The 23,770-nt window shown below is 36.3% G+C and overlaps 1 protein-coding gene across 1 annotated transcript; it reads left to right on the top strand.

Moving 5' to 3' along the window:
- The first annotated feature begins 328 nt into the window (after positions 1-328).
- Positions 329-16,716, top strand: CISD1 (CDGSH iron sulfur domain 1). Its single transcript, XM_026504232.4, has 3 exons — positions 329-619; positions 7,252-7,457; positions 15,364-16,716. Exons 1-3 carry the CDS (start codon positions 595-597, stop codon positions 15,451-15,453), a joined length of 321 nt encoding a protein of 106 aa, XP_026360017.1. The 5' UTR covers positions 329-594; the 3' UTR covers positions 15,454-16,716.
- Positions 16,717-23,770: the final 7,054 nt, after the last annotated feature.

The following is a 23,770-nucleotide window of genomic DNA, read 5'->3' as shown; positions in this document are numbered from 1 at the left end:
AGATAACTGGCTCAAAAGCAGAAGAAAGTGACGTATACCAAGAGAGGTGAGGTTCTGAAATAGGACTCCACAATTAATACCTGTGTGTCTGCCACTGGCATTTTATACGAAAACTGGACGTGGCCTTGCGGGTGCCGAACTGAGCAAGAAAACTGTAGATAAAATCTTAGATACCTGATTATGTCAAGTGTTATTCCAGCACCTGTCCTTTGCCCTGAGAAACCCGCACACCTGGAAAAGACTTAAATCTGGCCTAGAATCTCTTTTTCTCAAAGCCCTGCCCCAGGCTCCAGGACTCCGCCCCTTACGATTGCGCACACTCAGTTGCTACCTCTCTAGGTCTCTTCCTCCTCCCCACTTTTCCGGCTGTCAAAATCCCGACTCAAGACTTCTTTAGACTGGGACGCAGCTCCGCGCATGCTCAGCATCTACTAGGGTGGCAATACACACGTGCTTACGGCCAGCCGCAGCGCCTGCGCCGTAGCGGCCTGGAGTCGGTACGCGTAGGACGTTTCTCGCACCTTGACTCCGGCCCTCCGCAAGAGGCTCTTTGTGCTTAGTGTCCTGTGCACGCGCCTTGCAAGCAACAGCGCCATGAGTCTGACTTCCAGCGTACGAGGTGAAGTGGGACCTGGGAGCGGGTGAGGCTGGAGGCCTGCGCACCGGTTGCAGCTTCCTCAGCAACTCTGGGCTGTTAGTTACCGCTGCCGTGCGAGCCCGCCAGTCCTGTAACCTTGAGATGTAAAAGGGCAAGCGCAGGGCGGGCCTGCAGGCTCCCTGGGCCAAACCCGCAAAGGGGGCGATGTCGGTATGGATTGGTGATCTTTCCAGGCATAAGTGGCATGGGGGCCATGGAGGCATCTACCCAAGTCTAGACCACGTTTTTCTTAAGTAGTCATGCCCTAAAACCTAATGGTCCCGCCGCTAGCTTTTTTTCTTGTTCTCCCGTGTTCTTAAGTCACAGAGCTTGGAAAAGAGAAAAGGTTAAAAAAACAAACAAACAAACAAAAAAAACTACTCCCCCTTCCCAAGTTTAAATCACCGTGGGGTCAGACCATCAATTTCCTGCAACCCTGAAGCAATGCGTGACTAATCACATCTCAGTTTTGCACGTTTTTTTTAAAGGAAAGAAACCCAGTCCGAGGTCTTCAGTTTTCCCAGGTTTTTGTTTTGTTTTGTTTTAATCCCTCTGGCATCTGGCACTCATGGCAGTAGTCCAGGAGAGAGGATTGAAAACGGAGCTCTTTGAGCTCTCAGCTTTCTCAATCTTGCTTCCTTTGCGCTAGTCTGGCGTTTGGAAACAGGTCCAATTAAAATTAAGAGATTTTTCTAGAATTCGATTAATGTAGAGCTTCACATTATAACAATTTTTGGTGGTGGTATAACTTAATACTGTGCACCAGCTACGTGATACATGTGATCTCTATACCCGGTTATAAAACGCCACACTTCATTGTTTGGTTACCTGTAGCAGTATTTAAGTAAAAGTGAGAGATTGTCCAGAAGTTAATTTAAAAGAGCCCTGTTGATTCATTTAGTAAATATTGAGCAACTAGAGTGCCAGGTTCTGTAAAGGCTCCCTCTTAACCTGAGACCTAATTTTGTAATCCATTCTTTAAATTGGAGAATTCCACATCTGTTGCCAAAAGTTACCTGGCAGGGTTAGGGTGATAACCCATGATATTTTTAAGTTACTAATGAAGTATATAGGAGGTGATTATTTATAAAACTTATTTCAAAGGATGCTCATCTGGAGATTCCTTTAAATGGAGGTACCTTGGTGCACTTAAAATAGAGAGCAGTTTTTGTTTTTGCTTTTTAAAAAACCCAAACCTGTATTTTCTCAGGAAGATGTGTAATATACAACTTGAGCCACTGATAATTTTATAGGAAGACAGCTTGCACTTTTGTGATATGGGCTGAAAGATTCCAACACGTGTTTTTAAAATGCGGAGTCATTTGTGTGTTTTAAACCTAGGGTTTAGTGCCCATTGAAATGTGAAGTAGGTGAACCCTGGGACTTCTTAACACTACCTGCTGACTAATCTTTCTTATAATCAAAACAAGTTGTGTTTTGTTTTGTTTTGTTTTGTTTTGTTTTTAAAATCTAACCATAGGGGAATCCAAAGGTGACTTTCCCATTAGCTTGCTGTTTTCTAAGGGATAGGGAATTGCTTGGTGAAGAGGGTTTTCAGCTTAAACTTGAAGTACCCAACTTTGTTATGAGAAGTAACTACTTTTTATTTCACCTAAAAGTGTAAAGGTTGTTAGGAGGACTATGGGAAGACGTCCAAAACCTTTGTAAATCTCTTCATTCAACACCTTCTTACGTTCTTCAAACATAGTAGTGTGGCAAGGAAGGGACAGATAATGTATTGGGAATCCACCTTGTAATGTTTAGCCCTCAAATTGTTCTCAATTTTTAAACCACCCAGAAAAATCTAAATTTTTGATTTTTGAATTTGGGGAAGGTGAATTGAGAAGATGTCTCTTCTCAACTGAGTAGATTAATAATTATAAAGGGCTTAAAATAGTATGCACTTTGTAAGTATATGTTAAATAAAAAATGAAAGGGTGTGTCTATGCATGCAGAATTCTTGTTTATATTCAGAAGAAAAATAATGGGTTGTGGGTTATAAATAAAATTAATAGGGATCAGTCCAGGACATGAATCTGGGGGAGGCAAAGAGGATAAGTGATTGGAATTGAAATCCAGAGATCGTTTTCAGTGAGATGGTTCTTGATACCCTTTGGATGGTTATACCAACCTTTGTTTTTCCCTTATTGAGGTATAATCAGCATACTTATGCCGAATTTTTTATTTGATACCAGATACTAGTTTATAGTTTCTAACATTAAGCGTTGTTCACTACTATGGAGTCCCCCATCTCTAGTGACTCCTCCTCATACCCAGTGTATGACTTTTAGAAAGTTTACTATATGTCTTGCTCCTTGATACCTCCAAAACTCATTGAATCTGCTCCTTTACATTATAAACAATAAATAAATATTGGTGGGCATTAGGGACTATAGATGAAACAGGATTGGTAGTGAGTTGATCCTTGTGGGAGCTGAGTGAGGGTAAATGGGAGTTCATTATAGTAATCCCTGTATATATCTGAAGTGTCCCATAATAAAGTTTTATTTATTTATTTTTAAAGATTTTATTTATTTATTTGTCAGAGAGAAAGCACAAGCTCACAAGCAGGAGGAGCAGCAGGCAGAGGGAGAAGCAGGCTCCTCGCTGAGCAAGGAACCCAATGCGGGACTCAATCCCAGGACCCTGGGATCATGACCTGAGCCAAAGGCAGATACTTAACTGACTGAATGACCCAGGCGTTTCTGAAGTTTTATTTTTAATCTGAAGAAATGTTTTAAGTCCCACACTTGATACAGTAGGTTAAGATGAGGCCAAAGATACATCATTTAGTATAAAAGCAATGTGATGGTAAAATGGAAAGATGGAGTTGCAAATTCAAATTAGTAATCTGTTAGTTCTTTTTACTCAGCTAACATTGAACACCACCTGTATGCCAGGCCTTAATAAAAAAACATTACCAGGCACAGCCTGCCAATCTGGGGTAGAGACCTAAGGGAGGGAAAGATTTAAACATACCTCCCCTCCCCCTCTCCTGAGAAGAAAAGAACATTCTGATTCTGTGGCAGTTGACCCTGGGCAGGAGAGGACCGTTTTGGACAGAAAAGGGACTAAAGGAACAGAAACAGGGTGAGATTTCTGTCTAAGGTAAAACAAAATAATTTCCACAGTACAGAAAAGCTGAGGAATGGATTATAAACAAGAGATTGTTTTCAATCTCTGAATAATTCTGAGAGAAAACCAGTATTATGTTATACAAACCAATCTTATACAATAGTAGACCAAGGGAAGAGTAAGAATGGGAAGGATTGTTTAGAAATGTATTTTCTGTATTTTGTTCTTTGTATTGGCTTATTGTGTTTGTATGGATAGCACAGTGAAGCAAGATTGGGCAGGGTGGGCTTTGATCTATCTGTAGGAATACTGTATGTTGGGGATGTCTATAGAGAAGGGAAGTGAGGATAAAACCAGAAGAGGCAGAAGTAGTGCTCAGGATTTTTCTGTACCCCAAGTAGGAAAGAGGGTCTGGAAAGTGCCAGGTGAAATGTCTTTAAAAATGGGGTTTTGGTAAAGTTTCTTTTTGCCTCTGAGATTGTGTTTATTCTTAATAGAATATATCCACTATCAAGAACTAAATGTTACTTAGGTTTTATTATTTTATTTGTTTATTGTCTTGGGTTTTCAATTCTTTCTCTATTCTAATTGTTGGCTTTTTAATCCATCATCGTTTTTGCCTGTCTCTACACAGTTTCCTTTTCCTTCTTTTCCTTAGAGTTGCCGTGGCATCCACAGCTTTTTGCCAGAAAAAAACTGATTCAGGCTGCAATAATGAAGTGATAAAACAGCAACATATTTCTTATTCTGGGAACTTTTACATTTGCCTCTAATGACATTAGAGAATTAGGTTTTGGGAAGGGGGGATAATGGAAATTCTTAATTTGTCTAACTCTGTGATTCAAAAAAACCCATTGGAGCAAATGCAAAGCCATTTTCCTAGCACACACATGGTACTATGATACTTATATAGGGTCATTAAGTGACCCCTGTTAGGGGGTAGGGTAACAGTGCGTGTTTTGATTCCCCATGGAGCAGCTACTTTTCAGTAATATCTAGAGTCAGTTCCCATTTCTTTCATTTGCTAGTGCTCTTTTGTGTGTCAGTTATTCTGTCACTTATCCCACTGTCAAAAATTCCAGGGAGGTAAAGGTTTAAAAAAAAAAAAAGTCATGTGGATTCAGTGGCTAATACGAGAAAAGAGAGTAGAAGACTGTTTTGATGGCTAAGAAAGATTCTTTTGGCCTATCATGAGTTTCAGGTAGAAATTCCTATAGGATTCCCTTTTTATGTCGTGAGACAAATTAATCTTAACCAATTTTAGTTGTTCTTTGGGTTTCAGGCCTTTTTGATATATGTAGGCTATTAAAGCAAATCTGCTAGAGATTACTTCATAATTCACCTAAAAAGTAGGGTATAACTAAGATTAACAGTTTTTATTGTGTTAATTTATTCTTTTGGGATATTTCCTCCTTTGAAGTTTATACCAAAAATAATGTTTAGCAAACATAATTGAACATATACTATGCAAAGCAATATTTTAGCCCATTTTGTGATAGGTACATTAGCTATTCAGAGTGGTTTTCGATTAGCTCAGGAGCAGATTGCTATAGCTCCTGACAGAGAGAGTCCTTTCTCAAGGGAGTTCCATGGTAAATAATACATCAAAAAGGAATATCATGAACCAAGCTAGAAATCAGAGCAGCTTCAGCCCTGCTTGGAATTGCTACAGGGTAATATCATGAAGCTGCACTAAAATTCAAGACAAATCTATGCAAAATGTGTAGTTAAAAACATTCTTCAATGAGTCCAAAGGTTTGAAGCTGTCAAATCACTTATTAACTTGTCTCAGTCATGTAGCACCTGGGAAGGACATAATGTTAATGTTTATTTTAGAGGATTTTAGCAAGGAGGAATGGAAACATTGTGGGAAGGAAAATATTTTGTAGAGAAAAATACTGTGGTTGAAAATAGAATCCAAGGAATGAGTTAAAAAAGAAGACCCAAGATAAAAGGAACTAAGTGTGAGAATGGCTGTTCCTTCCCATTACAGTTTTGTAAGAATGAGCTCCAGTTTAATGTAGGGCACTATGAGGAAGGGTGATTAATCACATTAGTGCAATAAGAAATTTGATTCAATAGTGCAAATAAGCTATACAGTTAATTATTCATTATATGTTTTTATTTGTCCTTGGAATGTGTTTTTTGTACTTATCTCTCTAGGGCTTTATTTGATAGTCTGGGAACTTATTTCAAACACTGTGAAGATCTGACTCAGGAAGTGCTGGGAAGCAGTCCAGTGTGTTTATCCTGACCCCTGTTCAACTTCTTCCTGCAGTTCACTCCATGCTGGGAATAGACAACTCTCCTCTGAGGCTGAGGCTAACCAGACTATGCAGAACTTTCTTCTCTCCAACATTCTGTGGAACTGGGGTAGTTAAGTGCTTGGGTTTCCAAGGGCTCCTTGAAAAACTACATGAAAAGAATAAATAGATGGTCTGTTAGTCAAGCAAATAATGAGTAGAAAAATGTCATTAAATTTAAAATGAAGTTTGGAGGGAATTCAAATCATCATCCACTGGTGGATAATGGAAATTTAGAATTTATTAAGTGAGAACATAACTGTAATTATGTTCATGTTTTCTAGGAAATAAGAAATTAATACATTCTGATTTAATACATTCTGATTTTTATTCTAATGAGAAAGCACTTTGAAATTTAAAAAACAAAAACAAAAACTTTTGAATGACTTTGAAGCCCAGAATCCTGCTGGATATATTTCTTTGAATGTTTAGTATTAAGGGTGGCTTTGTTTTATTTGTCATTTCTTTGTTTTTTCCTTTGGATACCAATTCTGTTTGTGGTTATGCACTTTAAAATCACTAAAGGACCTACTATTTAAATGAACTCTGATGAGTCAGTTTGTTAACATAATCGCCTCCTGATTTTTTGGGTGGGGGTAGTCTTTACAATCTGAATTTTTTTATGTATCAGGGTTTGTTTTTCTTTTTTAAGCTATAGGTAGCTGCAGGCTTACGTGTTATTTTAAATCTATTTATGAACACTTTAAAAATTATTAAACATTGTTTTTTCTTCTCCATCTATAAAATAATTTTTAAGTTTTCCTCTATCTCAATTTAGCTATCATCATTCAATAGAAAATAACGTAATTGCCTCAGTAAAGGATGGGAAAGTCTTAACAAGAATTGTTACATCATTGTGTTGTGATTATTTTGTTAACAGTAAAAACTTTTGGGGGCGCCTGGGTGGCACAGCGGTTAAGCGTCTGCCTTCGGCTCAGGGCGTGATCCCGGCGTTATGGGATCGAGCCCCACATCAGGCTCCTCCACTGTGAGCCTGCTTCTTCCTCTCCCACTCTCCCTGCTGTGTTCCCTCTCTCGCTGGCTGTCTCTCTCTCTGTTAAATAAATAAATAAAATCTTTAAAAAAAAAAAAAAAAAAAAAAAAAAAAAAACTTTTGACTCTTGGAATGCTTAATTCAAAAACTGGATTTCTTGAACATTCATGTTAGTAAAAATATGCATTATTAGTGTATATTTTGGTTGTGATGATTATTCCTGTTTTCCTTCCCTTCTGTAGTTGAATGGATCGCAGCAGTTACTATTGCTGCTGGGACAGCTGCAATTGGTTATCTAGCTTACAAAAGATTTTATGTTAAAGATCATCGCAACAAATCTATGGTAAACCTTCACATCCAGAAAGACAACCCCAAGATAGTACATGCTTATGACATGGAGGATTTGGGAGATAAAGCTGTGTACTGCCGTTGTTGGAGGTCCAAAAAGGTGAGGAAAACAAGTCTTTTATGTTAGTGCTGTCTTTAATGTAACATTTCTTTTTAAACTATCAAACATGCATCACCAGATATTATTAGGATCTCTTCTTCTCCTTCTCCTTCTCCTTCTCCTTCTCCTTCTCCTTCTCCTTCTCCTTCTTATCTCTGTGCCCAGTGTGGGGCTTGAACTCACAACCCTGAGATCGAGAGCCACATGCTCCACTGACTGAGCCAGCCAGGCTCCCCTTTTCTTTTTTCTTTTTTAATGCATCCTGTTCTTCTCTGTTTTCCATGTACTCTTCAGGATTACATTTCCTAAAATGTATAACTACTATGCAGTAAAATTCCATTATTCCCTTATTGAGTTCAGGTGAATGTAACTGTATTCTTGGCCAAGAAGAGAAAAAAAATCCCTTTATTTATTCTTAGGATTTCCTCCCCAAGTGGATCTTTGCCTCCACTATCCCAGGAAAGAGAGTATGCAGCCTAAAACACAAAGAGAAGCAGAAGGGGTAGATTCTTTTCTTGAGCTTTCAAGTTCCTGGATTCTAGAACAAGTTTTAGAAAATTCAGGAGAAACTTGGAAAACTACCCTTGAAGATTTCTTATCTGGTAAATATATTGACCCTGTATCTAATCTTTAAGCTATAGCTCCTATAGTTAAATATCCTACAGGATTTTTTTAATCTTCTTTTGTGATAATTACATTTCATCAAGTTCCATTTGGAACTCTCATCTGTGATACCTGTGACTTTTAGGCAGCTTTTAGACAGTGATGATAGCTAGTGAGCTAAAGATGGTAAATCCTTTCCTAAGGTCATCTTAGGAAAAGCTTCATACATTGAATGTGATGTATTGTGAGAAATATGGTGAATGTACTGCCATTGTGAGTGTTTAAAAAGATGGATTTCACTAAAGATGACATTATAACACATAAGAAAATAGACATTAAAAATGACTTATCTGTTTCTGAAAGCACATGTTAGGGACCACCTCTTCCCACAGTGGAAAGCCATTATCACAAATCATATATCATGAATAAGAAAGAAATCACATACTAGGTACTGGAAAGTGTGTTCTAACTCTCTTCCCCAATACAATGATGTTGTATAATCCAATGCTACATTGCTTAGATAATGTCATTGTATCTGAAACTGCTTGATGAACATATGGAATGTGAACCAGAAATTAATAGTCCCATTACAAGTTGTATCTTAAATTAAGAACACTGTTCATTTGGTATGTGGGATTATTTGTAAGCACTAGTGGGGTTGCTAGAAAATTAATCCCCAGTAGTATTCTGTAGAGCAGACCTGGTTTGTTTTTTTAAGAATTATGCCCATGATAGGTTTTATTTTGCCATTGCTCACCAAAATATACAAAACAATATCTTTAGAAATTCAGGAATTTCTAAGTCAGTATAGTGGTTCTTTAATCAGTGATCATTTAATGTCTGCTACGTATGCATGAGAAAAGTTAAGTAGTAAAACAGCAGGTATCATAGATGTATGTGTACAGTAGACTCAGTACAGGTGCTTTAAATAAAAGAAAGAGCTTGTACTGTGCACTAGGATTTTCTGGGAAGGCATAGTGATATATATGGGAGTTAAACTGCCCCTGGAAAGTTTGGTGGTACTTGAATAAACTGGAAGTTTTGGGGGACTCTTTCTCAAAATCTGGAGGAAAGGGCTCCTGTGAGCAAAGGTGGTGGGATCAATGAAGAGTCTAGTCTGGTCATAGGTCTCCCATCCCCCCAGGAATAAGTCCAAATTGAGGACAGTCTTGAGTACCTGTGTGAGGAGTTTTTGCCTCCAGACATGGGGAGCTTCTTGTCAGGAATTTCCAGACAAAGTTGTGATACTTATACCAGAGTGACAGCTCTAGGAATAGAGAAAAATGGACAGGTACAGGAAACATTTTGAGGGAAGGATAAGCCAAATGTGCTGACTGATTTATAAGGGAGATTGGTGGAAAAAAACGGAAACTCTAATTAAAGTATCTAAACCTGTAGTATTAGAGGAGATGGTGCTGCTAACAGAAATAGGACTTCCAAGAAGAAAAGCTGATTTTCTAGAACGGTAATAAGGCATTCAATTCCAAAGTGAATTTTGAGGTGACATTTGAATGGAAATGTTCAGCAGATAATCTGAAATGTGGGTCTAAGGCTGAGACATCAGGGCTGGAGATAGAAATCAGCAAAACTGATGAGTCAAACATAAGAATGCAACAGATCCTTGATGCAGATAAAAATCAGGGGCTAAGTATGAAAACTTAGGGAATTTTTTGCACTTTGGAAAGAGGAATAAGAGCCAAAAAAGGAGATGAAATGAGCCAAAGTTAGAAGAAAACTAAGAATATCATGGCTTCACAGTGGAAAGGAGAAAGTTTCAAAGACTTGGCTATGAACATCGGCTTGGGCAAAGACAACTAGGTGAATATTATAGTATGAGTTGCATTAAGCAATTAGGCAATTGACCTTTTGGTGTCATTTCAACAGAATAATTAGAATAGAAGCTGTGTCAAAGTGGGTTAAAGTGTGAATTACTAATAAAGAAATGCTAGAAGTCTGAGTATATGTCAGAATTGCAGTAAATGACAATGAATGGAAGGGAAAAGAAAGATGACTGCTTGAGTGAACTCTAAAGCATAGATTTGGGGTCAAGTAAAGGGTGTTTGCTTTGGTTGGGTTTTCCCAGAGGGTAAAGAAAGGGTCATTAAAGCAAATAGGAACTCATAAGGACTAAGATCTTAAGTATTTCAGGAAGAATCACAAATGGACACAAGCTACGGTTTAAATGTTTATTAGACTTTATAATTCAACAAAACATTCCAGGATTATTTTTTCATCACACAGTTTAGAGTTTCCAGATGATTAAACTAGAGATGGTCATTTCCCATAGGTAGACTTCAAGGAAAAGAATGCCAGACCAGTCGTTTTATTTCCCATTTCTCTTTTTTTTAAGCTTATCTTTTATGCTGTTAGCGATCCTCTTTGCATCTAGGATTTGTCAGTTCTGAATTTTCACTGAATCTTGGGAACTTTTTATTCCCACATGAATCAATTAAGAGTTCACTTTGAATATTATTCTTGTTAATGGATGTTCTTATTCTTCAGATATCTTTGGAAACCTCCATATTCCTGAGGTACCTAAGGTTATTACAGAGGGGCCAACTCACACATTTACCTGCCAGTGTACAAAAGACTTGATATTAATACCTTTGAGTATCTATTGAGTTCATAATCAGTAATTGTTTTCCTCATATAAACCAGTTGTGTTTATAATACAACAAAATGAGAACACCTTTCTACTATCTCAAAAAAAGTTACATGTGATAGAAACTTTAATTCTGTTCTAGATCATTCTTAAGGTACAATCACTAGTAGTCCATTGTGTGGGTCTAACATTTTTGAGTGGTTTTCCCAGACTTAATGAATCATCTCTTAGCAGTGTGCAGAAATTACATTTTTAAATACACCTCATTCGTCCTCTCCCGCTGCCCCCAGGATTGGTATGCCCTCTGCTGTTTCAGAAACAGGCCTGTTTCATAGTATTTCACAAAAAGGCTATCCATACGTGACAGGAGAAAGCAAGGAGGCAATAGAGAAGTGACTGCAGGGAAAGATACTATTTGAGACAGTGCCGACTTGAAAGAGGTGGAAGGAAATGAGAATGGGAGCACAAATGTGAAACTCAGGAAGGGAGAGCCTTGTTTTTGAAATAAGAAAGTGAGAGAAGTTAGATGTCAGAGGGAAGAGTATGCAACATAGTCTTGCTAGATTGCCACCCTACCCCCACTCCCCTGAGCTGTATTTTGGCCATCTAGGAGGCAGGGGAGAGTTTGAACAAGGGCAGTAGAAGAATGCACACACACTAAGAAATAAGAAAAGAGGAAAGGCATGCCAGTTACTGTCAGGAGCTCAACTGAAGTTGAAATGCAACTGAACATTCTATGTAGAATCACTTCATTTCATTTACAACTTCAGGATTTGAATTGGGTTTTTTGTTAGTGGTGTGCTTGTTTTTGTTTTAGGGTGTGTTACAGAAGTCTCCATCGTATTAATGGTTTGGATGTGGGCGCATGGAGTCCATTTCTTTATAGAAACAAAATTCTGAATGTTGGTTACATAGCTTGTTTAATCCACATAAAGACAGTTCTGTTACTTCTATCTTACATTTTACTAAAGTAAGCACCTAAAAATGGAATAAAATGTCATATCCTCTCAGGTAATGTCAGATCTTACTGCTTTTCTTTCCCAGCCAAAGCAAAACTATTTCTCAGAGCAGTTTATGATAGTGAGTCAAAATGGTCCCAGGCAACTTCCTTGGGAAATAGAATCCAAACTCCTTAAAAATACAAAGTTTGGAGAAGGAAGATAGTGGTTTTTTTTTTATTGTTGCAGATACAAGAGGTAAGGAGGAGCATTTATTTATATTTATCTTGAAATACCGAGAAAACAGAAACATCATAACTTGAGCCATTAAAAAGAAACAAATCCTGTGTATTTTTTGAAGACGAATGAAGTTGCTAGCTTTCCAAATGAAAAGCAAGAATCTCTAGGGTTTTTTTTTTTTATCCTATTTGTTTATTAAGTCTCTCTCTAATTTTAAAAATATGTGGGATTTGTGTTTTACTAATTGGGTTAACAAACGTATGTTATTTTCTGGACATATAAGAAATTCAGCCAATTCAATTTGCAAGCTTTCCTCCAGAATTTGTTAATAACAAACACTGGCACGTTAGAACAGATTTTAGAATCACTTATGAGCTAAACTTTTTTCCATCCGTTATTTGATCCTTTAGGTTTTACTTTTACGTATTGATAACTACGTGAATTAAATTAAATATACCCTTTGTGGGTTTTTCGTAATTTCAGCTCTTTACTTGACAATTTAACAAATTTCATAATCTTAAAGAGGGTTTCGACATATAATTGCATTATTAATACAAAAACTACTATACTTCCTAGATTATGTTTGAAAGTATACACATATTTTCTTTCTCTTGCATAGAAAAGTTAAAAAATGGAACAAGACACTGCCTAAAAAATGTAAATATTGTTATGTAATATACCGTTTGAATTTTAATGCCAGGTAATTAACATTTATTCATTTATATTGAGAATCATGAATTAATTTCAAAAAATATATCCCATTAATATGGACAGTATATTCTTAAGAAATTGCTAATCCAATCTTGAAATAGCTCATCTTGGTCCTGGTTGAAAAAAAAAAAGTTTTGTTTTTTCATTAACTTAAAGTGAGAACTCTAATGAATAAATACGAGAATACCTAATCTTCACATGAAGTTTGGGAGAGGATTCTGTCTTAAGTCAGTAATTCCTGTGATTAATAAAGTAGCATTAAAAAATATCTGTGTCTCTGAGCAAAATGATTTTTAATGCTTAGTTTATATTTTAAAGTCATAAAACCTTTATATATTATGAAAGCATGAAAGTTTATTAAACAAATAGCCGGGATCTACTATTTGCTGCTTTTTAAAGAAATATTTTTTCTTTTAAAATAGGAAACAGGCAAATTTCTGTTTTTAGGCAGACCTAGATTATCATATAAAAGTATATTCTCATTTTAGATGTATGACTTTCTTAATCATTTATGAGATGTTCATTGTATATTTCTCTATAGATTTCTCTCCTGTTCTTGATTTCTATATATAGAGGGAACAATTTTTTTTAATGTATTATTTTTCTAGTATTTTCAAAATGAGATTTAAAAAGAAATAAAAGTTAAACATTCTATTATAGTAAGTTATTTGAGGCTTTTTAATTTATAAATGCTTCATATTTTAGAAATACATTTTATAACCTGTGTATGTAAAACTGTACAGTAATATGTTTTGTGTGTGCCATTTATAAAAAATGGAGTCTTTACAGTGTAAATTTGTATTCTCACTGTAAAATCTGTGTTTATTAAACATATGTCACCTTGAAATGCTGTTCTTTGCTGTGGGGTACATTTTAGTTTGATTTTTGTGGATTGTTATGGCCTCTTTCTTCACCCATGCCAAGAACAAAACTGAAAGCTTAGGTTGATGTTCATGTTGTAAGGACTTGTTTTTAACATGAATATATACTGTGTACCATATCTTATTGACCAGAAAGAAAGAAAGAGAGAAAGCTTTATATATATTGCATTGATGTTGCCATCTACCCCAAGATAGAACTTTTACTTGGAAATATTAGATATGCTGGTACCTTGACTCTCTGAAATTTTTATCTAATTTACTGTGTCTTAGAATTATATACAAATAGTATAACTAAAATTGAATTTCTTTAACATCAACCAAATATTATTTTAATCTTAGAATAGACACTTCTAATATCAAAGTTTAAGATTATATACCCTTACTGTCTATTTTCAAGTGTCTAAAATTATACTGCCTTCACTGTGAGTAATGAGGCAATTTTAATCTTAAGGCTAAAATTCCTCTCACTTTACTCTTCTAAATAGGCCTCTTCAATGCAATAGTGTACCTTATACCAAACAGTGGCTCTAGATTCTAGAGTGTTAGGTACATTTCAGACATCAAGAATAAAACGAAGATGCTAGCTATCATCGTTTGACGTGAAATAGAAATAAAAGGTATAAATAGAGAAGGAAAGAAAAAAAATAACATACTAGTAATTGATAATATATAGCATAAGTAGTTAGGTATGAAAATATACCTAACTGTGATAACTATAAAACATATAAGGCAGAAATAATGTTATCAGAGTATGCATGAGACCTGAAGATGAGAATTCCAAGAGAAATTAAATAATATTTGGCGAAAAAAAAAATTCTCAAGTTTATCTGGAAGAATAAATAGGTAAAGTTTAATAAAGGTAGGTAGAGAATAAATAGGAAAAGTCTAACAAGAATAATGTGAAGGAAACCTAGCTCTACCAAGTATTGAAGCATATTTTAAACAGGGTTCTTATCCCAGCAGAGTAGGTTGATGAATATAATTATGTAGAACCTATAAATAGGTGTTTTTATAGGTAGAACTTACTTTGTAAAATTAGAAATAAAGGTATAACAATTTGGAAATGTGCAGCCTCTAATAGTATTGAAGCAACAGGATCTTAAAACAGCATTTTGTAAAGTGCTCTGTAGAACACTATGATTAGATATCAAAGTTATAAGTGTCCATGCGTCAGTCAGCCTGGGAAATTTTGAGTTAAAATAGTATTTTTTAATAGCAGGACTTCTTTTAAATAATGTATGCTACAAATCAAGAGAATTACAGGATATGTTTTTAAAACAAAACGAAACCAAATCAGAATATTTTTTTAGGACTTCTTTGGAGCACACTCCTACAAGCAGTGTTAGAAATTTACTTCTGTCACTTTTTCTACCGCTGAACCCCAAAATGTCGGTTATATTTAAAATGTGAAGTCATGGAAAGTAATAAAAATTTACCACATCTCTAGGAGAAAGACGTCTCCATGAAGAATGTTAAAAAGGGGAAATACTGGCATGTTTGTATGAAACTAATATGAAAAAATTAGCCAAATAAAAAGGTTTAGGAAAAATTGCTACAAAGATAATCAACAAAGGGATAATATGCAAATTGATTTTGAACAAATGAACTTAGGCTCTAAATGGACATAGTTCACTAGAAGGGAAATGTAACTAACGAGCATATAAACATGGAAAAGATATTCAGCGTCCACAATCAAGTATCCCAAATGGAAATGCAGTTAATCATCTGTGTATTATCCACAAGTTGATTTCTTCCTTCTGCTTGGTGTTTATACTTCAAATATGTTCTTTAAGAACACTTATATAAGGTGGTCTGAGAAAATCTTTTTATTAAGAGTTATGTGTGTTATATATGTAAATTAAGCATCACCCGCACTCTGCCAAGCTAATACTGATTTTGCAATTAGACATTGACATTCTCTCTTTTCCTAGTTCCCATTCTGTGATGGATCTCACACAAAACACAATGAAGAGACTGGAGACAACGTGGGACCTCTGATCATTAAGAGAAAGGAAACTTAGACAGTTTTGACACTGCAAACCAACTTGTCATGATGTTATCTGATTGTTTAATTAGAATGACTACGACTTCTGTCTAATTCACCTCCTCTGGGTTCTAGATGTGGTATATTGGAAACTGCAGCTTTCATATTCACGGCATTTGCCTTCCTTGTTGAACCATCGTGGTGCACATTTGTTTAAACAAAAAATGGAAAAAGTAAAAACCAACTTCATGGCCTATGGGTTGTTTTGGTCTTGTAAGGATCCGTTTCTTTACGTTTAAAATAATTATATTGGAATATAGTTGTATTAATGTAGAAGTTAACATTAAATTATTCTCAAAATCCTGTATATGCAGGTTGTACTTTTAAGTTTCAAAGAAAATTATCACCTTTTATTTATTTATTTGAGAGAGGGACAGCCAGTGAGAGAGGGAACACAAGCAGGGGGAGTGGGAGAGGAAGAAGCAGGCTCATAGCGGAGGAGCCTGATGTGGGGCTCGATCCCAGAACACCGGGATCACGCCCTGAGCCAAAGGCAGACACCCAACGACTGAGCCACCCAGGCGCCCCAAAAGAAAATTATCACCTTTTAATATTACTTAGTTAACCTAGAAAGTAAATTGGGTGTGATTAAGCTATATTAATCTCTTAATATAGGAAAAACCTGTTATGACCTTGATTCTCTTCTTGACAGAGGTGATGACACTGAGAAAATATAGCTTCTGTGTTTTTATAGTTTTTAATCAAAATGAACTTGGAATGTTATTCTACTTAATTATAAGTGGGCCAGGTCTAAAATAAAAGGGCACAGTAGCTTCTTTATTCATTTTCATGGGTATTTAATTGACCCATTAAAAGAACCAATACTGGAAATTTAGATCGAAGTAATATTAGATTTAAAGTAGTCATGAAGAAAGTCTGAAAATGTTATGTTCCAGACAGAATTCTATTCCAAGAAGTGACAAGCACTTGCAGCGGAAACACTGAAGGATTTGGAGCACATGATGTCAAGCCTCTTGAACAGAAAGCCATACATCCATGACAGAAATAGTAGTCACAAAGCTAGATCAAAGGTGCAGGAAGATTTTATTTCCCACTCTTGATAATCAGGCACATGGTTATTTCTAGTAAAGAAACTACTTGGGGGAGGAAAATAATTACATTCTCTTAAATTGTATGACCTTAAAGCAAAAATTTGAACACAAGTTTTTGTTTATATAATATTCTTCAAAGACTCAGACCAGAAACATTGCATTCATTCCTGACTCAGAAAAAAAGAAAATATGAAAACTGAAAATAATTAGGAGCAATAAAAATATTTAGACAGGAGTAGTTAATATGTGAATTTTTAAAGAGATTACTTTTTTGTGTTTTATGGGTTAGAAGGAAAAGTCGGGACAGAATATATACATAATACAATTTGACAAAGGTAACAAATACTCTCACCATTTCTTTTAGTATACTTGAATTCTCAATAATAAGTTTCTGTGTGCGAAAATCCAGAATTACCATGGAAGTCACAGGAATCAAACCAAATATCAGCATTCCTATATTATGTACAATCACCGATATTTTTTAAATGTACAAGTTTGTGTATTACAGTAGGTATAATTTATACCAAAATTGTGTATACTGGTTTTTTTTTAAGATTTTATTTATTTATTTGACAGAGATAGAGACAGCCAGCGAGAGAGGGAACACAAGCAGGGGGAGTGGGAGAGGAAGAAGCAGGCTCATAGCAGAGGAGCCTGATGCAGGGCTCGCCGGGATCACGCCCTGAGCCGAAGGCAGACGCTTAACCACTGTGCCACCCAAGCACCCCATGTGTATACTGGTTTTAAGCAGCCTGTGTGACTTGGATGTGTCTTTAAGGCACATGTTCTTTTTTTTTTTTTTTAAAGATTTTATTTATTTATTTTCCAGAGACAGCCAGCGAGAGAGGGAACACAAGCAGGGGGAGTGGGAGAGGAAGAAGCAGGCTCCCAGCAGAGGAGCCCGATGTGGGGCTCAATCCCAGAACTCTGGGATCACTCACTGAGCGGAAGGCAGATGCTTAAGGACTGCGCCACCCAGGCATGCCTAAGGCACATGTTCAATACAAAATCTAAAATATTACAAACCTTGATTCTACCTCTCAGTTTCTTAAGGTGAATTTCTTTCGGTGTTTTTGCCTCCTGTTTTAAGTAAGCGTGAGTGGGTCTGCAAAAGAAGCATCATGCTCTTAAAGGTTAATGAATCCATGAACTCCCAGTTTCTGATAAAGGGACATCCTTTTAACAGACCAAACTGTATCCTTAATTTTGAATTTGAAAATACACTATCAGTCATGCATTTTTATAGCTAGTGGAGATGGGGGAAGAAATTAGTGCCAATTCTCAAAACTATTTTTCAAAGGAATAAGATCTTGTACGTTTATGATGGAATTAGAAGTGATCACCTAATTGAAATGCAGATCTACCGTAGCATTTTGTTAGTCCAAAATAATTAGATAAATGTATCCTCAGGGTCATGTTAAAATTCTGTTACATGCTCTTGAACTAGAATTCCTTTAAGATATTAAAACTTTCATGTTACTTAACCTAAAAACGTTAAGTGGGTGTAGTTAAATTAATGTAATGTTTTTACACAAAAAATCATTGTGTGCAAATACTGTTCTCATTTAAGCACCCCGAAGCATCTGATTGCTCTTTCATTTGAGAAGTCAGGCAAATCGGGTTTCCCCACACCACCACTGTCTTTTTTTCTCTCTACATTAACATTCCAGTAAGTTCCAAAATAGGATTTTGCGCTAGGTTGAGAGTTTCTGATGTTAAGAAGAAACTTGTTTTACAGTGATTGAAAGTGATACTCCTCTATTAGTACAACAGACATTTATTAAGCATCTTCCATAGACCGTGTAATTCAGAATGAAACATTTTGGAGAATTAAATCTCACAGAGAGGGGCGCCTGGGTGGCACAGCGGTTAAGCGTCTGCCTTCGGCTCAGGGTGTGATCCCGGCGATCTGGGATTGAGCCCCACATCAGGCTCCTCTGCTCTGAGCCTGCTTCTTCCTCTCCCACTCCCCCTGCTTGTGTTCCCTCTCTCGCTGGCTGTCTCTATCTCTGTCGAATAAATAAATAAAATCTTTAAAAAAATAAAATAAAAGCTCACAGAGAAGATTATATCATTTGTGATGTAGCTTACATAATTATGGTAATTTATGATTTGGGGTTGTTTTCCTTAAATTATAATAGTTGTGTGTAACAAGTCTTTATACTATAAAGTAGGTGGATTTATTTGATTTTTCATTAGTTATGAAGGATTTGGGCTTGGTTTGGTTTTAAGATAAACATTGATTAAGGGTTCCTAATTAGCAACATGTTTAGTGATTGTGTTTCTGTGCACGTGTATTATCTACTAGTTGTCAGAAGCTATGCTTTCTCTCTGAGTTTAACACAAGCTGATTTCAGGCAAAGTCACTCACCTCTCAGCCTCTATTTAAAATGGTTGGAGGAAATGGCATTTTAGGCAATTTATTTGCAAATTCTAGGCCAACCCTAAATTTTCAGCATCCAAAAAAGGAAAAAAAGTAAAGCACTAATAGGTAATCAGCTTGAATTTAAGTTTTATTATAAGATTATCCCAACTTTTGTGGTATTGAAGTATCCTTTTATGAAATGTTGATAGTATTATTAGTTGCTTTAAGTAGCCTTACTTGGCAAAATAAAAAGTTGACAGCTCTGTATTGGTCCCCACTTTTTTTTTTTTTTTAACTACATGAAATTTAAAAGCCTGGGAACCACTAAGCCAAGGTCCTATCTAAAGTTCTGTGACTTACTATATTTTATTAAGGTATTATTTTTTTTTCATTTTTTTTCATTTTGGTATTTAGTTTGTATATTTGGAATTTTTCACATATGATTACAATGTGTTGAGGTTTCATGCAAAGTTATTGATGTATAAGAAATCATTTTTATTTCCATTCAAATGTACCATCATGGAATGGATCCAAACTAAGAGTAATGGCTATCTATCCTAATCCTTTATTTAAAGCATTAAATAAAATACACAACACATGATTTAGAAAGGATCATTGTTAATTGGGTATATGCCTTTCCTGAGAAGTCTATATTTTTGTGGACTTAAGTATTTCATAAACAAAAGAATTGCTTAACGAAAGTTGCCAGGAATTATGACAAAGGGGAAAGACTGGGAATAAGATTTTAATCAATAAATTGGTGAATATAGTTAGGATTATAGATTAAGGGTATTGATACGGTATTACCCCTAAAATCTGAATAACAAAAAAGGCAGTACAACCTCAAACGTGGACAGTAGAATGCCAAGCTGAGAATGTCAGCTAGGCATTTTGTAACTAGATGTTCTCTTTCAGTCACACCTGTTATCTGTGAGGATAGTCTATTTCTTTCTAGTTCTTTTGGCCTTTCTCTTACAGATCAGCAGAAGTCAATTTCTGTTAAGACCTGGTTCTCCCGAGTGCTAGTTCAAAAGTTGTTTTCACTTGTAAGTGCACAGAGTCATATAGATTCCCAGCCTTATGTTTAAAATAATTGTGGATATTGCCCACCTGCCTGCATGCTCATTACTATGGGATACATTATTTCTTCTGCTGGTAATACTGCCTACTAATATTTTCATTATTGGGTTAGGCAGTGAGTGAGTGATCTAACTCCATATTCAAGATAGACATGAGAGATTATGTCTCTTAACAGCCCTATCATCCGTTACACTTAGCTAAATCTGTTTTATTTCAAAATCTCCCAACCATGAAAGGTAGAGTTCCATTTATGTACGCTATCTGCACAGAAATCCTTTTTCTTTATCCTAAACTTTCTTGATACAGGCTTCATTCTAGACAAGAAGCCTGTGTATTCACTTTAATACCATTATTTTATTCTTTAAAAATTCCTCAGCCTTCATCTTTCCAACCTGTAGTCTGCCCTGTAGCCCTCACATGAACCTTTTCCTGATCTCTTCACCTCTGCGTCCCCTCCAATGGGGAGCATTTTGACCATCACTTAAGTAAACAATTCTCTTTTAATACGATTTGTCTTGGGATCCACTGGGAAGCTGCTTCTAGCACAGAAGCTAAAATACATTGACTTTCCATTGCTGGTCACTGCTTCCATTCTGACCCCGGATGCCACCTAGTGTAGACTCTCTGATAATAAAAATATTAAACCATAAATCACATTTCTTAATTTAACACTGCCATCCAGTGTATGCACTCGAGTTAAGTCCCTGTTCCACTAGTACCTTTGTACCCCCAAAAGTCTGGTCACTTGTAGTAGTTTGTAGTTGATGGCTTTATTACTCCTTTATGCTTTTGGCGCCTTGTTTACCAAAGTCCTTGGTCATGCTACGTGACTCACTTTACTTGAACCCCTGAGAAAGAAAAATTTTCAAATTTTAATCATTAAAATATACCCAGTACCCAAAACAATTACAAGCACATACAGGTACTTGATAAAGACTTGTTTTCACTAGTAAGAGATTTGAATGTAATTTTAAAAGGATACAATGGTAATACCCCAAAAGTCAATATTTCTGTCTTCTACTCCAAAGTCCTGGTTATCTTTCTTTTTTTCAAATTGCTCCTTTACATCCAGTATTATAAACCTTCGAACATGCTTATTAGGAAAATTTACTAAGTAGCTATCTTACCCTGACAAGATGGACTATAATTTAGTCTAATCAATACTTCTGTGCCTAAACATCTAGTATAAAAACCAACAAACAAATGCTACTACCCGAATCAGCTTGTTTTAGGCCAGTATGCACATGATACATTGTAATTGGGGGAAAATTACGGTACTTGGAATATTTAAAATCTGTGGACATTGCTTTGGGAATGTGCTTTTTTGAGAAAGCTGCTATGAAAAAGACCATCAAAAGTTTTGGAGTTTGTCAACCTGGAAGGCTTTCTAATTGCATTTATTATCTCTTTGGAGGCAGTGTGTGCACTGGCACAACAATTATAGCCTTCTAAATCAGACATATTTAAATCCCTGCTCTGCCACTTGAAGAAAAAATTTTCTGTGGGTCTCTCTGATGGTTAGTTTTACATGTCGACTTGACCAGACTACAGACTGCCCAGATATTGGGTCAAATGTTATTCTAATTGTTTCCATGAGGGTGTTTTTGGATGAGATTAACATTTAAATCAATAGACTAAAGCAGATTGTTCTCCCTAATGTAAGTGGGTCTCATCCAAGCAGCTGAAGAACAAAAAAGCTGACCCTCCTCCCCAGAGGAAGAATTCTTCCTGCCTGACTGCCTTTGAACTGAAACATCTGCTCTTCCTGAGTCTCCAAAGCCTGCCAGTCTTTGGACTGAAACTATACCATTGGATCTCCGAGATTTCCAGCTTGCTGACTCACACTGCAGATCTTGGGATTTGTCATCAGACTTCACAATCTGATGGGCCAATTCCTTCTAATCACATAATACAAACTGTCTTGGCTGCCTTACCATAAAATCATGTCCCCTGCTAAAGGTAGTACAAAAAGATTCAGAGCTGTGTTCTACACAAATAATACCGAGAAATGATTGAATATTGGCATACTGCTGTTAACATTCCTAGGACATTTTTCTAAAATGGTCCCTGGTTTTTCTGCATTAGAGGGAAAAAGCAGTTGTTGTTGTTGTTGTTTTTAAGTATAAGGTCTTCCTATTGCAACTTCTACAAGTAATTAATCAGCACCTACTGTTTTCCAGGCTGGAAGTAACAAGACTCAAACAATCCCTGCCCTTACAGAGTTTATCAGCCCCCAACTCTTAGGAGGGGTGAAGGGTGATATTACAACTAACAGGCCATTATTAATATGATTAGAGAGATGAGGTGAGGGAGGTAAGTACAAACACTGTAAGTGTACAAGGGGCAAAAATCCAGAACCAGGTTAGGGCAGGAAGAGCTGAAGAATGAGTAAGTGTTTGAAGGGGAAGAGGGCAAGCAAGTTTCAAGTCTGGAAGACCAGAGACCACCTTACCCTCTCATTCAGCATGGCCCTGATTGGTTCTACCACTTGTTAGGTCAGCAGTGCAACCTCCTGTGGAATGATTATATTAACGATATTTTTTTCCCAATTTTTAATGTGCAAGATAAAATCCAGTTTTCATCCCTGACTAACCAGATGAAAGCAGACAAAGTTAGCATCAAACCCAGGTAGAAGAGGCTGGCCCTTATTGCTTTAGCCAAAAGTTAAAAGTTTTCAACCTTGATCATGTCACCAGAGAGGCCAAGAAGTTAAATCAGTGGTGTTCTATATTGTTCTCATTGCCTAATGAAGAAATAACTGATCTGAATAGAAAGGTTCATAATCTCAGTACCAATAGTGATGTTTTAAATTAAGCTATACCATAATGTAATGTTGAAGAGGAAAATTAGGTGGGTATTTATACTAAAACCATTCTTTGTATTCGCTAACCATCAATGAGTACCCTGGAAGGTTCCTAACAAAGCCAAGAGCTAAAGACTCCACCTTTTCCACTGTGTGACCTTAGTTTGATCAATTAACCTATTTGAGCCCCTGTAAAACAGGGACAATAGGACTATCTCACAGCACTGTCATGAAGATGAATGCATATGAAATGCAAGTAGATGAATGCATATAAAATGCATATGAAGTCTTTTATATAGTGCCCAACACCTAGTAAATATGCTCAATTGTTCACTACTGTCAATTGTTGTTCAGCTCTTTAACAGCATATCAGAATGCTGTATGAGTCATTACTACTACATTCCCATGACCATTTTAATTCAAAGAAACCTTTTTCCTGATCAAAAACTATAGTTTATTTGAGTATAAAGTTGGTTTGATTAACATACCCTTTGATGGATATGGTCTAAAGAACAAGAACAAGAAACTAAAGAACAAAAGCAATAAACACACCACACAAAGTTGATGAGATTGGAAATTTAAACTTAGAGAAGTAACCCAAACATTCCTAAATGTTATCCTTCCCCTTTCTTCCTTTGGCTTCTTCCATTAGTGTCCACTCCATAGAATGAAAGCCTAGAGAGAAATGCAAAATTCTAAGATTTCCATGTACGTCCCTGGTTACCATGACCACCAGGGGGAGTCCTGGGCATGCCTTTCTATTGGAAGATAATAGGGTGGAGAAAAGTCTCTTTCATAAGTTTCTCATTAACCTTTAATCAAGATTAGGAAAACTGTAGTACTGTTGACTAGAGGGAGTGTACCGCTTGATTTCAAAGAAGCCGTTCCAACCAGCTAAATTTTTATTAGTGTCCTAAGAAAAAAGAAGAGAATGTAAACCCTGAGGGCAGAATCAAACCGGATAGTAAGCAGATCAAAGCAAGCGATCTCAGAC

The sequence above is a fragment of the Ursus arctos genome, unplaced genomic scaffold (genome assembly GCF_023065955.2).
Source record: "Ursus arctos isolate Adak ecotype North America unplaced genomic scaffold, UrsArc2.0 scaffold_7, whole genome shotgun sequence".
Taxonomy (NCBI): domain Eukaryota; kingdom Metazoa; phylum Chordata; class Mammalia; order Carnivora; family Ursidae; genus Ursus; species Ursus arctos.
Note: the sequence above shows the minus strand (reverse complement) of the source record. Positions and strands in the feature narration are given on the sequence as shown.